General features: G+C 41.8%; 1 protein-coding gene across 14 annotated transcripts in view; it reads left to right on the top strand.

Moving 5' to 3' along the window:
* CTNNA2 (catenin alpha 2) overlaps positions 1–17,563 on the top strand; it is a 1,387,623-nt gene that overhangs the window by 276,361 nt on the left and 1,093,699 nt on the right. The window contains exon 1 of one of the 14 annotated variants that reach the window (XM_069977191.1): positions 3,507–3,538. The exons of the other annotated variants lie outside the window; for them this stretch is intronic. Within the exon in view, the coding sequence (XP_069833292.1) occupies positions 3,509–3,538 (30 nt within the window). The 5' untranslated portion in view covers positions 3,507–3,508. Of the gene's footprint in view, positions 1–3,506; positions 3,539–17,563 lie in introns of those variants that run through there. 14 annotated transcript variants of the gene reach the window in all.

The raw sequence follows: 17,563 nt of genomic DNA, 5'->3' as shown, positions 1-17,563 counted from the left end.
GTTATTTAGATACTGTTTGTTATTGAGCTACCATATGGCAGTATTATTTGTATAATGTTCGATATTTGGGAGCTATGTAGCACTATTATTTGGATGCTGTTTTATTCAAAGGCTTTATGTAGCGTATAATTGGGATGATGTTTAATTTGGGGGCACTATATAGCAATATTATTTGGATAGTTTGTTATTGAGTAATAATATGGCTATATTATTTGGATACTGATTGTTGTTAAGCTACCATATAACAGTATTGTTTGGCTACTGTTTGTTATTGAGGTACTGTATAGGAATATTATTTTAATAATTTTGATATTGGGGCGCTATATGGCAGTTTTATTTAGATGCTGTTTTATTTGGGGGCACTATGTAGCAGTATTATTTGGATACAGTTTGTTATTGAGGCATTATATGACTATGTTATTTGGATACTGATTGTTATTAAGCTACTATATAGCAGTATTATTTGAATACTGTTTGTTATTGAGGTACTATATGGGAATATTATTTTTATAATTTCGATATTGGGGCGCTACATGGCAGTTTCATTTAAAAGCTGTTTGATTTAGGGGCACTATGTAACAGTATTATTTGGATACTGTTTGTTATTGAGGCACTATATGGCAGTATTATTTGAATAATTTTTGTTACTAAGGTACTAAATGGCAGTGTTATTTGGATACTGTTTGTTATTGGGGCACTGTATGGTGGCAATGTATATTGTAGTTTAGTACATTGTTATGTATTACAGTTGAAGGGGATTGCTGACTCAAAGTATATAAGATTAAGACATCTTATAGACTTTTACAGTACTTTGGGAGTTTAAAGTTCTTCAACATTTCCAAATCACTGCTTGCTGTCAATGAATGGCACCTTCTTGCTGACACTCATCTATGGAAAATGATCTGATGTCACAGCCGCAGTATTGTATCCTGCTAAGCAGCTTAGAATCAGAATACAATTTTTATTTTCATTCACAGCAAGCTGAGATTTTGGAAAAGAGTTTATTACGGACGACTTTTAAGTACAGACCTGCACTCAGTCCTATTGCTACTAATAGGGAGAAAATAGCAACGGGGCCCTTTAAGACCAACTAAGGATGGATTAGTGGGCGCTGAGGTGGCTGGCAGGCAGGTGGTGAAGGTTAGGTCATCATTTATAAAGATTTGTAGATGTGGTGTTTATATCCCTCCTGTATATTATACAGTTATAATTATATTACCAGGATTCTTATTATAAGAATAATAGGAAGCTGGGAAGGCGCCCGCACCGGTAAATGCCTCGCTGCTGTCAATTCCATGTTTGCTGGATATGAGAACGGCTGAACCTCTGTAACCCCCGTGTAGAATAATATTAGCTCTGGAAAGGTTACCTGGTTTCTAATGGAACCCTTCAGTAAATGGAGGCTGACCTTTTACAGCGCGGACGTTAGTGCGCCGCGTGCCGACTGTTTACATTAGGTCAGGTGGGACACTGTCGCTAATCTCAATGTCTCATGTTTGCTTCCCCCTTAACATGGCCCTGAGCAGAATTACTGCTCCCTGCCAACAAATCGCTTTAATTCAGCTACTTAAACCTCAGCCGGTATGTACTTTTCCAATACGGATATAGCAGAGCCGAATGTGTTATCGAGCGGTTTCCTCTCAGTAGGTTCATCCATTGTTACATTGTAAACCACAGTTTATGTATGGGTAAAACGCTTTTCTATATACTGTACCTCCAAATATGTCCATTTTACATACATTTCCCCTGCTTGAATATAAAAGAAAACCACAGTTTAAGGTTATGCAAACACAACGGATGTATTTTTGAACAGCCCGCATTTTGAGGCCAAAATTTGGCCTCAAAATGCCAGCCAGCTTTAGGTTATATTCACACAACGCAAGGTTTATATTAATCACCGCCGTTGTTGTTAATTTGAAACAACGGCCGTGATTAATATGAACCTTACATTGTGCTGCCTTCTATGGAATCCCGGCCGGAGTGCATACACATAGTATACACTCCGGCCGGGATACCTAGCGGCACCGTAGAAAGCTGACATGTCAGTTTTCTGTGGCCGCTATTCACTGAATAGTGGCCGCAGAGAACCTCTCAGTGCACACTATGGAGCGTACGCAGCGGGGAATTCAGATGCGAGCGCACACTGATGTGCCCGCATCCGAATTCAGCGGAAGTGAAGATCATCCAGCCGGTACTGCTGTACCAGCCGGTATGATGTTCTCTGACACGGCCGTTCCGTGTGTGAACATGGCCTTACAATGCATTTATTTGGCATGGATACACTACAAAACATGGATTTGCATAAAATGCCTATTAAGCACCCTCAAAAATGCCGAAAGCACTTAAAAAAAAACAAAAAACCCATAAAACAAATAAAAAAAATTGCCAAAAAAGCCAGAACATTTTGTAAAACAAACATATATTGGAGACTGAAAGTACACTGTGTTATTACAGCCTATACATAACACCTAATGTCACTGCTACTGTCACTGCTACTGTCACTGTGCCCAAGTAATATACAGTATTGAAATAATACTGCAAAGTACTACAGTTCTTTTCCTAGATTATTCCACCATACATCATACGAAATAATACTGCCATATGGACACACATAGGGGAAAATGTAACTTAAGGGAAATGTTGCCTGTAGGAACCAATCATGGCTCAGCATTAATTTCTTCTATGGCTCTGGTAAAATGAAAGCTGAGCTGTGATTGATATCAATGGGTAGCAATGAGAATCTTACTTCAAGACAGTGTGATAAATTACCCTCCATGTGTCTACAAATGGCAGTATTATTTTGTATGGGACAATAAATCCCCTAAAATTAGTTTGTTAGATTAAAGCACCATACTCCATACAAATTAATACTGCCATATGGTACAATAATAGTACTACAATTCTGTGTCTACATTATACCACCATACACCATATAAAATAATACTGCCATATGGTACACTCATAGTACTACAATTATGTGTCTACTGTACATTATACCACCATACACCATATAAAATAATACTGCCATATGGTACACTCATAGTACTACAATTCTGTGTCTACATTATACCACCATACACCTAATAATAATAATAATAATAATAATAATAATAATAATAATAATATTGCCATATGTACATACATAATTCTACAATTCTATTCCATTTAAGTTAATACTAGTTATAGCCTGCTTTCTTGGGGTCCTAGGAAACATGGACCCTGGACAGCGGATGACTTTACCCCTCGCCTCAGCCTCATAAGAAGCCGGGATAATCAGGAATATCTGATGTTCTGGACTATCACTTTAAGATCATGGACTTTTAGATAAGGGGGGGAGGGGTATAAGAAATTGTAGACTATGTAATATATACCCTAATGAAAATATACTATACTATATACACTAAAGAAATTGTGGAAATAATCAGATATGTGATCTGGTTTGAGCTGAGGGTTTGGAGCTCTGGGTACACAGCAGCAATCAGGTTGCTATGGCGACCGGCCCTCAAAGATGATGTCTTACATGGCAGCCTATGTACAGGTGAATCGTCCTGCCTCTCCTTCAGATCATCTGTCTGGTACTAATAGTTCTACTATTGGCTTGGACCCTTCTCTCTGTTCCTCATTGAGGTTTCGTCCTCGGCCCGGCTCATCCTGACCACACTCTTGGTTCTGTTCCGTCTGTGCTTCTTCTCCATCATACTGCTTGTATACTCCTTGGTTATGATAACTGCATAGCTCACATTGCTACAGGCAACTTCCAATACCCTTAAAGGAAGTTATATTCCCATCACGTAAAAAGATGGCTTCCCGCCTCAACAAACTGTGCTGTTTACATAGTAAACGGCGTAAATCGCCATTTGTGCATCTCCCATTCAATGGCAGTGCATAACTCCCCCACTTCAGCTGTCATCGCCTTTCCAATCGGCTCCAGCAGCCGGAAACAGGCCAGAGGGGGCTGGGAAGCCATCTTTGCAAGATGGGAACACCCCTTTAAGCTCTGTAAAATAGCCGATTGTCTGTTTTTAATTTACAGACTTTTATGGCATATTTACATTTCTAAATAGGAATACCCCTTTAAAAGGGTACTCCACTTACGAAAGATTTATCCTCTGCAATCCTCATCCGTAATCTAATCTTCTGTCTAATAGGTTTCTATTTCATAATTTGATGCGTTTTTCTGCACCACATCCTGAAACACACCCTGTGGGTACAAACACACACACCGTAAACGCAGCAGATACGCAGCAGATTTGATGGTGCAGATTTGATGCTGTGTTCACTTATTTAGATCTAATCTGCTGCGTATCGCAGCAGAAAATACGCTGCGTATACGGTGTGTGTGTTTGTACCCTGAAGCTGCAGAAAATTTTCATTGCCTGTTCCACTCTGTCTCCACTCCTCTATCCTCCCCCTCCCTTCTGAGACAGAGGTCACATGATCTGTGTCTTTTCTGTTGCCCAGCAAGCTGTAAGACCTCACCTCTATCTCCGCCCACCATTGATATCACTCAGTGATCACCTGGCCAAGGGCAGGGAAACAACAGCCTCTCCTGAGTAGTGTAGGGGAAAGGAGACACTGTTGTTTCATCTCACTCTCTTTAAAATCTAGATGGATAGTTAGAAAGATAGATAAATAAATAAATAAATAGATACTGTGTTTACTTTGCAAAGCAGGAGCAGATAGAGCCAGTGATGGCTGGATAATACAAGACAAGGGCAGGTACCCGGCAGTTGGGTTTGAGGTGCAATGACTGCTGTGATATGTAATTTCCAGGCCGGGTGCAGAATTATTATGATTCCTAGGCTTATAGATGCCATAACTTATCACCTAGATAAGCACAAAATATTTCACTTGTCCCCAATGGCGAAGGTAACTGCGCTTTGTAACAATAATGTTTACATTGCAATGCGCTAAAAACACAGCTGTGCAGATGATCGCGACCATTACACTGCAGTGCGTCACCGGCAGACTTCTGCTAATTGTCTACACGGGTAATTCCAGTTTTCTGATAGTGTATGTGATTTCAGATCTAACAATTTCTTAGAGGTGACATTATGATTGATGCGTTACATGAGACGCTGATTAGATATAACACTCCGAATGCTGATTCATTAACGTTACCTTCCAATATGGCCTCCGCTGGGCTCAGCTGTGCTTGATTATTCCATTGTTTTCTTTATAATTATATATTATCGCGCTGTTTACCGCTACATGATAAGCTGCTTATATAGGTAATTGTATGAAATTACAGGGAGTGAAACCTCCATTAGAGAATGCCTATGAGAGACCCTGATGCACTGGCGCCCCCTGGAGTCCAAAGAATTAATAATAATACACAATACACCCACTTAATGAAATGGTTCAGTACTGTGTGATACACCATTGCGTGGACCTGTGATTAGTGGCGGTCACTTGTTTATTTAAGGAGTACCCTGGAGAAAATCTTTTTCTGGTTGCAGAAAGTTATACAGATATGTAATTTGCTTCTATTTAAAAATCTCAAGTCTTCTCATACTTATCAGCTTCTGTATGTCCTGCAGGAAGTGGTGTATTCTCTCCAGTCTGACACAGTGCTCTCTGCTGCCACCTATGTCCATGTCAGGAACTGTCCAGAACAGGAGCAAATCCCCATAGAAAACCTCTCCAGCATGATGTCGGCTGATCGTTGTCTTTTAAAAGGCTGAAACGCTAATGATCAGCCTGGCAACGATCTGCTACTGTCGCTCTGTGTAATAGGAGCGGTGGCAGCGGACCGCCGCTGTCTCCTAAGCGCTGCCCGGACAATCTGACGATCACTCGGGCAGTCTTCCTGCAGCTCCTCGCAGCTTACCCGCCTCTGGTATCACTTTTAAGAGCCTCTTGGTTGTCCCCACAAGGGACCAGAACATGGGTCTCCAAACTGCATCCCTCCAGCTGTTGCAAAACCATAATTCCCATCATGCCTGACAGCTAAAGCTTTGGATTTGGCTGTCCAGGCATGATGGGAAATGTAGTATTGGAACAGCTGGAGGGCCGCAGTTTGGAGAAGCATGGACTAGAAGGTGGCACTGAACAAGTCAAGGTGTAAATTGACTTTGTATACCACAACTGTAGCACCTTCTATAATGACATATGTTGCTGGCAGAGCTAAGCTTTTCATCATTCCAATATTGCAACCACTTACCAATGTTTCACCAGTCAATTTCAAGGTGGATTTAAGGAAAACTCCAAACAGAAGTGAATTCTAGTACAAATTGTGGTGCTAAGAATTCCTGTGTCATGCACCATCTCTGCAAGCCCAGCACCATGTATAAGAGTATAACAGGTTTACCTTGAAGGTTAGTAACTTATCTATAGAAAAGCTTTGGATGCCACGACAGAGCTGGCAGCCCAGATAGCTCAGGGAGAGCAGTACATGAACGAGCTCCGTATCTGGCAGGACAGCGGTTATAGTCATTTTATTATAATGGACACTACGAAAAAAAACGAAGAAAAGAAAAGATCTGTAACGTGTTGGAGCTGTACACATTGAGCCAAGCTAATTTGAGCGACGAAAACAGAAGCATATTTGAGATGAGAGGAGGAATATGTAATGCGTTATCAACAGTTGGTGAGGTTGAGAAAGGACATTAATTGTTACATCATTTTCCATACAGCAGCTTTAGAAACCTGAACATTTACCAGGAAAAAAAAGTACAAAAATAAAAAAATAAAATAAACTAACAATAAGGCTTAATAAAACAAAAATAAAAATGGATCAAAATGAACCTGAATTTGTTTCGATGAAGCAGGAGCGAAAGGGCGTTGGAGTGTGAGGTGGGGGTCATTATTCTGGGACGCCAGGTTTGATATAGTTTTACACTAGCTTTTGTGCAGCTATATAAACAACATACGGACAAGGAGAGAAAGGAGCTGCTGCACATCACACCTATGGCTGACACTAATGCCTATCGGCTACATTTAAAAACCAACACCTGGATATTGGTATATAATTTGATCAAACCATATTGCCCCATGTACCACGTGCAGGTCCCCTTGTTCACATGAGTCCCTACGCTAACTCATCACCGTGTCAGTCAGCGACCGCTAACCCGGCAAAGTGAGCATGTCCTATATATATTCTCTCCATGTCATATATAAACAATATGGTCTATGATTTTGAGCATAGATACTAATTGTAGGTGTAGTATTTCATGAGGGAATATCTTGCATTTGACTAGTGTATAAACAATTGTGGTTCCCGGGTGTATAGGTGTTTAACTGGTGTCACATGGTGCTGTAATGCTGTGCAGATCACTTTACAGCAGCCTCCTCTTGTCACCACAGACACAACAGGAAGTCTCTGCTTAGTTTTAGCTCCAGTAGTGAGAATGAAAACTGCAAGTTATCAGGATTAAGAGAGAGAGAAAATGGAAAATTAGAATGTCACCAAAAATTCTAAAATATTCAGTATATGTATATTTAACATAAAAACTATACAATAAGTCATTTTCTGATAACACATTCCCTTTAGGTTGAAGTTAGAGCTTAGTGGCCAATTGGTGACAGATGTCCTTTCTGCGTACACCATACACGTGGGAACCATGCTTAGATAAAGCTATATAGATATAAAATGGAACAGTCTGGTTCAGCTTGCAGATACAAAGCCCAGACTGTTTCTCTCTCCTGCACTTAGTAGCTAAGCCCCTTCCCCATTTCCTTTGTTCCATCCTGATCTGTCTGTTACTTAAAACAGCTTTTTGCCTAACTACATGTAGAAAACAGAAAACAGTTTGTAGAGAAGTGAGACACTTAGGGGGAGATTTATTAAACATGGTGTAAAGTAGAATTGCCTCAGTTGCCCCTAGCAACCAATCAGATTCCACCTTTTATTTTTCAAAGAATCTGTCAGGAATTAAAGGTGGAATCTGATTGGTTGCTAGGGGCAACTAAGACAATTCTACTTTACACCATGTTTGAAAATCTCCCTCTAGTGGCTAAGATTTTACCGCATTTTTTCTCTCCCTGTGGTAATAGGGAAGACTACTCTTTTTAGACCCTCAAGACATGAAGCCTTTCTTAGACTCATCTGGTGCCACTAAACTTTACTCAGAAAATAATTATTCATTTATTTTCATTTTACTAGGGGCTGCCATTGGGAATTTATATAGTATGCTGTTGCCTAGTACATACTTTGGTATTTTATTCTTGCATGATTTTCACATTAAGGCTATGTTCACACAATGTATATTTGGTACAAGGGCCATGATTTATACGAAAATATACGTGCCATTGCTGCCTATGTAATCCCGGCCGGAGCGTATACACATAGTATCCCTAGCAGCGCCGCAAACAGCTGACATGTCAGTTTTCTGCGGCCTCTTTTCATTGAATAGTGGCCACTGAAAGATCTGTGGGGAGTTTTGATGCGGGCGTGCACGGATGCGCCCGCATCAGAATCCTGCAGCCCTAAACATCATCCGGCCGGTACTGCAGTATGGGATGATCTTTTCAGAGACCGGCCGTTCCGTGACCCAGCCGTGTCATGGAACGGCCGGTCTCTTTCTATGTATGAACATAGCCTCAGAGTGTCGGACTTATATTGGAGCCTCATAGTGGAAAGTAGACGTGCTGCAGTGCGGTCTTCTCTCCACTCGTTCTCTCTATCTATGAGGGTCGGAACACTTAGAAGCGGACAGATCAAAACTTTTGACATGTCTCTATGACACATCAAAAGTTTTTTTTTGTAACAACACTGACACTTTAATAAATCAGGTGCGGGATAAAGCCTCGCCTCTGCCCCACCTTGTCGCACCCCCCTGCCTATCCGGCGGAGGGTACAGCTGGCCTACACCACGTTACAGAGGCAAATTTGTCCCTTTTCTGTAGCATATGCCAGAAGCGCATGATAATAACCCCCCCCCCCCACACACACACACACACACACCAAGTCTTTGTATATTTGCATACATATATACATAGGTGTTTCATTAAACTGAGGGGTAGAGAGCAAAAGAGGTTTCTATCCTATACCAAGTCATTGCTTCACCTTTTAGTGTAGATTTCTTTGTCTTTCTTTTTGAATGCTGGATCGGGACAAAGCCTAAACTCTGCCTTTCCATCGACCAAAGACAAACTTCTGAAGTGGAAAGCCTGCTGCCTTGTGACATTACTTTGGTAATGTGCAGCCATTAGCTGATAATTGAGCGGGCCTCCCCATGATTCTGCTCAGAAGAGGTGACTTAATCCCGGTGAATTGTTGAAGCGTGGCCATCTAATTCAGCTATAACATTCCAAAACCCATAAATCATACCTTAAACGGGCTGACAGTCTTTCTAATTTGTTACCTCCAATATTTGCTTGAATTATCATGAATTGTAAATGAAACTGACACGGCTAAGTACAAAAATTGCTTCTCGTCGAGCTTCGGAAATACAAGTGGGCATTTTTTAAAGTTTTCGGAAAGCGCCAGGCGTATATGAGAACTGATGTTTTGTAATCAGATTAGTGACATTTCCATCTTGAAAACTCTCTGAAACAAGCACATATTGGTTAATTGAAGCAGCGCGCTCATAGACCGAGCTAAGATGACTTTTTCAGCATTCGCCGCTGACATTTCTTGTATCGCATCAACGACGCACATCCCACAGCCTTAAAGGGCCAGACTGAAGATTGGGTTTAAAAGTGGACGTGTTGCCTATATTAAGTAGGTTTATGGATTTGTCGGAAACTAGTCTCAAGGCAATATAATCCCCTTTAAACGGGTCAAGCATTACAATGTCTTTAAAGGGAATATGTAACTCGGTTTATGCTGCCTTAAATGAGGACAGCATAAACTCCTGACAGAAATGTTGAACAGACCGGTGTATTACTTACATCATTCTGTTCAGCTGTTCTCCTAATATGCAGGAGAATAGGATTCTTGCCACATCACTTGCCTTACCCTCCAGCTGATTGACAGGTGACTGCCTATACACAGCATGGAGAGATAACTGCCAATCAGCAGCTGGTGGGCGGAGTTTGCTGCTTCTCATAAATATCCAGAACTACTGGGCTCATGCACATAATGGAGAGGACTACTTATTGTCCATGTTATTCAGGAGGATATCTCTGGATCAGCTACACAGAACTATGTAAGTGATCCATCATTCTGTTCAGCTTCTCTGTCACTAGTTTATGCTACCCTGAGATAGGACACCATAAACCTGCTGACAGAGTCTCTTTAAAATATGGTGGGAATCTATACCCATGCATGCTGATGTACAGTATACAGATGTTTTCTTCCTTACCTTTCCTCCTAGCTCAACATATCCCAACAGGTTTTCACCAGCTTAGTAGGAAAATGATATCAGTATACTCTGTTAGGAGTTGTTTGTGCTATATGTGTTTATGGGACCACCCAGTGGTTACAATATGAATTGCAGCACATGGAGAAATTTTACAAAATTCCAGAAAAAAGTAATAATAGACACACACCTGTACCCTCCAACAAAGCTGTGTTTTTAAGAAGTGGTTGAAAACCCTATCAGTGAATTTCTGCAACTATGGACAAATTTAGGGTCCATTGATTTCAATTTGGCTGTTCACGTTGTCCGTATATTTATGTTTATCTTTATATTTACCTTCGACTTTTGGCTGATCCGCAAAAAATGTAGATTACAAAACAGATTCATTATTGACAAATTGTGGATTGCGGTTGACAAGTGCAAATATCATATACTGTTCTGAAAAACAACTGATCGTGCGAATGTAGCCTCACAACCGTGCGGCCGTGTCAGTACAGTAGCGCAAAGTTCCGAATTTCGGTCTGTAGCACGTTGTTGCTGTATGGCTCGCAAATGTGGAACATGTGAATGCCCCCTTAGCCTGCCTGGGATACACATATATCTATCCTAAAATAATAAGAAAGGAAATAATATAGGGGCAGACTAGATGGACCAGGGCGACAGGTGTGCCCCTAAGTCTTTATGCACCTGGGCAAAGTAACTCACTCAGGTTCTCACTTAAAGGGCATGAAGTAAAGTGTACAGTTTTTTTCCCCCACTAGATGTCACTGCTCTATTTCTTACGTATATTGTACTATGCCCAGCTGAAGTTCGAATGGGTTAACAGCAGTTGTCACATGTTATGTTTCCTCCTATTACAGGTGTAGGCCTCTTTCCCTCTTCTTTTACCCTATCACCTCTCTTCTTTGTTTTACACACACACAGCCCCACCAATCACACAATACCTAAGGTAACCCTATAAAAAGGAGCTAGCTCCTGGTGGGAGGGTAGTCGTCTTTTGTCAGTAAAGATTGGGAGGGACACTTGAGCAAGCTACTTGTTCCCTGCTGTTAACTGCTGCTAGCATGCAGTGCTAGATCCTTAGAAGGGAGTGACATTCTCTGAGGAGAACCTTTTCCACGCCAGGGATACCTTCAGCAACACACAGGGCAGTATACCTGGAGTTAGGTACTGACCCCAGTAGGACAAAGCAGTGTGCAAGCCTATGTATCCTACTGTAACAAGCGGCTGTCTTGGAAAAGTCTGCTCAGCCCAGTGCAGGGACCTGGGACATCGTACTACCCTAGGAGGACAGGCCCTCCAACACTATAGGGCAAAAGGATGTCAGATCAAAAGTATCTATACGTGAGTACAAGTAACTTCTTCTGTTACTTCTATTCTCAACTACGCTATCCTGGCAGAGTACACTACTACATTGGACAGGCCCCTCAACATGCTCCTCTACTCCATTGTACTCTCACTTCGTAAAGTCTTGCCAAAGTCTTGTGCCAAGGTCTATTTTCTTGTATTGCATTGAGGATTCTAAGTAAACGGTTAAGTCATTGGACTCTGGCCTATTCTTTATTGCACCTACACACCAGCTCACACTTGGGCTAATGCAACCTTGAGCGTGGTGCCCGTTTGTCTGGGGGTGGGTTCCAACACCACTCCTGGCCACCGTGACAAGCGCCCAAGTGACCCTACCCCCACAGAGCTGCCACAACACCGCACAAGCTCCCCAACATACGGCAAGTCTATGTGCTAATGGCAGCATACATACAGTATGGCCCTGGTTCCACCAACTTATATTGCCCAAAGCACACATCCCCTTTAAGTCCAATTCCTACAACACAAAGCACATACCCTCCACCCCGAAAAGAATGCTCAGCTCTGCTACATCTGATAAGCGCCAAATGAAATCCCATAGAGTAAGGCTTCCTGTAGAACATGCTGTACCTCGCGTAGATTTATCTCTATGAATACCATGTCAATGTTTGGAGCTATATTTTATAGGCTTCAGTTTATTAGTCAGTGATAAAACCTCCCTAGGCCGCCTCTCATTCCGCAGATGTGATTTATGGCTTCATGTATATCCATATAGGTACGACAAGATGAGTTCTGTCTTCAATATATATGAATTGGATGAACACTCGGTACATTTTTTAATGCACTTATACATTTTAATTCCTAATTATCATTCATTATTCTTTTATTACCGGTGACTGGTCATGAAATCGCGCCAGTATGAAGTTATTGTATGCGATTAAATGAAAACCAGTATATTCAGGCTCTACTCTAAAAAGTCCAATGAAAAGAGCCACTATGACAACAAGAGGATTCTAGGGTTAGCCCTCAAGAAGAAGAATAAGAAGATGGAGCTGTATGGACCAAACTCTAAGACTTGTCCCATTTATGTGCACAGTATATGACTTATGTATTGTGTATATTATATTGCACTGCATTATTGTAATTGACTTTAGCACCATCTGTGGTCTTGGCGCCACCACCATTAGTACAGTACATGGCAGCACCACCATTAGTGCAGTACATGGCAGCACCACCATTAATGCAGTACATGGCAGCACCACCATACTCGGCAAACATAGTTTTTTAGCTGGCAGCCTGTAGTAGAAGAGTAGGGGGTAACAACATCAACAATGGCCCACAAGGTCTGGTACTGACCTAGGTGTGTGGATTGTGGTGCTGCGTTACGACACTGGAAGAGGAGTGTACATAGGACAACACCCAAAGTTGTTCTGCAAGGTCTGTAGGCTGTTCAGTTGTACTTCATGAGTGTAGTGACTAGGCTAGAACAAATAAAGATGTGCCTAGGGTTAGACTGTACGTTAGATCTCCAAAGACCCAGGAGACCTGAGGTCCTGGAGTAGTACCACTTAGAAAGAGCTTCTTCTAGATTTCCGGGAATAAATTGACTGGGTGTCTATGGACTGTTTGGGCAGAGGAGGACTTCAGTCTGGAGGCAAGCCATCTCTGTGACTGTGGCAGGAGTCAGACCTGAGATAAACCTTAGCAGAGATGGCACGTGAGACCTCAGCACTGTGGGGGGCTATAGCTCTATCGAAGTTGGCAAAGTTGACTGATGGACAATGGAGAAAAGACCTATGAGGCCTATGAAGCACTTAGAAGTTAAACCAACTCCAGTAGAGAGTATCCTCCTAAATAAAGCATAGGCATCAATTATTACATGTTATGTTGAAATTTACCCCTTATTGTGGCAGGGTAAAGTAGCCTATGTGAAGGAAATAAGGACTAGGGGTTAATATGATGACAACAAATTGGCCTAGGAAGGCAAAGTTTATTGTCTATGGTGTTTTTACCATGTTACCTCTTTGTTTCTATTTACCACGGAACCTCCCCCCCCATGTAGTTTTTCCCCATACTACTGTATATATCCCCCTCTGCAGTAAGGCCTTCCATACTGTATAGCTCCTTCCCTGTGGTTGCCCCCCAAAACTGTATACCTCCTACATTTGCAGGTAGTCCCCATACTGTATACCTCCCTACCCCCTGTAGTTGCCCCATATACACTCCATCCCCCCATTTTCATTGTCCCCTCCTGTGCCTCTTCTTACCCCTCCTGCCTCCCCCGCAGCTTGTGTTGAACAGGTGGGGGCGGAGCATAACAAGTCTGGCCCTGATTGATGATGCTCATCCACCTAGTGTCAGCGATCTGGTCAGCTGACTGTAACAAGGGCTTATTTTTGAAGTAAGGATTATATTTCGGTACATACAGTACATACGGTACATACAGTAGCCAATAGCCACACAATTTTAAAGGTAATCCTGGAAAAATGGTGTGGCCATTGACCACCACATATGGCTGCGAGGCAGTCACAAGTTAGAATATACTGACGGCAGCCCTTTAAGCAGGTGGAAAAAGATTTGACCCTATCAACATAAACATAGAAGTGGAGGTGCCCAGGAAAAGGTGAAACTCTTTGAACATACAGTACCCAAAAAAAGAAATAATAATAATAATAATAATAATAATAATAATATGAATATACAAGAGATGATTGGGGGGCACTCACCATTAAAACTTGACTTTTATTTTCACTTCATTAAAAACATTTCATTTTCATAGGACGACTCGGATGCCAGCACCATGTGGCAAATGTGCGTTACATGACAGCTGTTTCGCGTGCGTCAGCAAGCTTCTCCAGACGCACGCGAAACAGCTGTCACGTAATGCATGTTTGCCACATGGTGCTGGCGTCCGAGTCGTCCTATGAAAATTAAATGTTTTTAATGAAGTGGAAATAAAAGTCAAGTTTTAATGGTGAGTGCCCCCCAATCATCTCTTGTATCTTCATTATATGACTGGAATCTTTGGTTTAGGTGAGGAGCACCCCAGTATATGACTATATCGGCAAAATGTCACGGGTCCAACAAATAGGACTGTATGTGTATTAGTATTGCGGTAGTGCCGATCTCTCTTTCTCTGTTTGGAACTGAATAATAATAAAACAATACTTTCCGGAGTACCCCTTTAAATCTATAAATCCTCATAGAAACCCTCTCCTGCTCTGGGCAGTTCCTGTCTCGGCCAGAGATGTCAGCAGAGAGCACTGTGTCAGACTGAAAATAAAACAACATTTCCTGCATGACATTTAGTAACTAATAAGTATGGGAAGACTTGAGATTCTTTAATAGAAATAAATTACAAATCTATATAACTTTCTGATATCAGTTGATTTAAAAGAAAAGATTTTCCCTGGACAACCCCTTTAAAGGGGGGTCCATCACCACCAGCCATCCCATACACATACATTGCCATCCTATAGGATTCGGTCCAGCCACTTTATCTTTTGTGATACAATTATTTTACATCATCTATATTCTCACCATATGTTTTCCCTGTGTTTGCCGCCATCTGTGCCAGTCACTGGTGACGGGAAGTTTTGTAAAGCTCCATCATGTATCGAAGATACAGATAATAAGCTGAAATTTTTAGTTAATGATTAGGCGTTTGCCGCCTGCCGCTCGCAGACAACAGAGGACGGCGCAGCACAACAAAGTCGTGGCGCATTTATCTGTCTTAAAATGACAGCGTCGCCGAGAGCTTCTTCAGGCTATAAGAGAGCCGGGGTGATTAAAAGAGCCCAGGGGTCGATAATATCTGCCGAAAGGTCACCAGACCACCCAGCACGTTCCCAGCTCCAGTCTGGTCTCATACTCAAGCGTTTGCTTTCCCCTGTGATGCGCTCCATGAGGCTTGTGATATTCCTTTGTTGTTTGTGTGTATTTTATTCCGTCTGATGTTCGAGGGGGGGGAGGGGGGCGACATACTGCCATTCCTTAGAGATGTTTTTGCTCTTTTAATACATTATGGTCAATATTCTCTTGATCTCCTTTCAGGTTTATCATGTAGACTTTTAAAGGATGTGAAAAAGTTTTTTGGGGAGGATAAGAAAGTCAAAAACTTTTTCTTTTTCATTAAAATCGACTTCAGAAAGTTATATAGATTTGTAATGTACTTCTATTTCAAAATCTCAAGTCTTCCCATACTTATGAACTGCTGTATGTTCTGCAGGAAGTGATGTATTCTTTCCAGTCTGACACAGTGCTCTCTGCTGCCACCTCTGTCCATGTCAGGAACTGTCCAGAGCAGTAGCAAATCCCCATAGAAAACCTCTCCTGCTCTGGACAGTTCCTGACATGGACAGAGGTGGCAGCAGAGAACACTGTGTCAGACTGAAAAGAAAACACCACTTCCTGCAGGGCATACAGCAGCTAAGTATGATTGTAGTTTTGCAATAGCTGGAGGGTTGAAGGTTCCCCATCCCTGGTTCAGTGGGTCCTGGGGGGATGATAGCCTATTTTCTAATAGGCAGGGCCCTCTTATTCGTCAAGAATGCAGATGCAGTGAAATCCTGTCCAGATCAACACCAAATCCCCATAGAAAACCTCTGCTACTCTGGACAGTTCCTGACATGGACAGAGGTGGCAGCAGAGAGCAATATGTCAGACTGGAAAGAAAACACCACTTCCTGTAGGGCGTACAACAGCTGATAAGTATGGGAATACTGGAGATTTTTAAATAGAAGTAAATTACAAATCTATATAACTTTCTGGCACCAGTTGATTTGAAAGAAAAAGATTTTCGCTCAAGTGTCTCTTCCCCTAAATGGATCCACCATCTAAGCTGGAGTTTCTCTATTGCGGCACTATTTCCAGTCAGTATTGCTTGTTAACCCATGGGATGTAGATAGTTTATTTGGTAATTTTGTACCTTGAGGAAAGTAATACATGCTTGCATACAGCCCTGCATATATGTTATTTATGACGTAAAATAAGCTCCGTCTTGTTGAAGAATCCTTACTAGCATTTGTGTCACTCTCGGGAGTTCTTCATGCAAATTTAATGGAGTTCTATCTCCATGTATACATATATATATATTGCTGTTGATTCATGATGTGCATCATAGCTAATGATTTGCTTTCGTTCGCTATGTGTAACTGTTATAGGCTACTAAGCTAAGCGCTGGTGCATGCATCTATATGTATCTGCTCATCTTAGTAATTGTAGGGTTGGCGGTTTGTTGAGTATAGCAATGCAACACGGCACATAATCACAGGCTGCAGGTTTGTTTAAAGGGGTACTCCGGTGAAAATCTTTTTTATTCAAATCAACTGGTTTCAGAAAGTTATATAGATTTGTAATTTACTTCTATTTTAAAATCTTTAGTCTTCCAGTATTTATCAGCTGCTGTATGTCCTGCAGGAAGTGGTGTATTCTCTCCAGTCTGACACAGCGCTCTCTGCTGCCACCTCTGTCCATGTCAGGAACTGTCCAAAGAAGAAGAGGTTTTCTATGGGGATTTGGTGTTGATCTGGACAGGATTTCACTACATCTGCATTCTTGAAGAATAAGAGGGCCCTGCCTATTAGAAAATAAGCTCTCATCCCTTCAGGACCCATTAAACCAAGGATGGGGAACTTTCGACCCTCCAGCTGTTGACAAACTACAATCCCCACCATGCCTGGACAGCTGGAGCGAAGCTTTGGCTGTCCAGGCATAATGGGAATTGTAGTTTGGCAACAGCTGGAGGGCTGAAGGTTCCCCATCCCTGTACTAACCTAAGCACCAATGAGTATAAACATTGCACAGAGCGTCTTTCACCTCTGCAGCCTAACCACAGTTGTGATGGTTGCTGCAAGGATAGCCTCAGATCCCACGTTTTACACATACATTGTACTCCTATTCTTAACCTATTGATAAAAAAGATATATATTACAGAGAACCCCTTTCAAAGTGTGGGTGAGGCTTAAAGGGGTACTCTAGCGCTGATAAAAAAAACAATCAATCATAAACATAGT

This window comes from Dendropsophus ebraccatus, chromosome 7 (genome assembly GCF_027789765.1).
Source record: "Dendropsophus ebraccatus isolate aDenEbr1 chromosome 7, aDenEbr1.pat, whole genome shotgun sequence".
NCBI classification, from domain to species: domain Eukaryota; kingdom Metazoa; phylum Chordata; class Amphibia; order Anura; family Hylidae; genus Dendropsophus; species Dendropsophus ebraccatus.
Note: the sequence above shows the minus strand (reverse complement) of the source record. Positions and strands in the feature narration are given on the sequence as shown.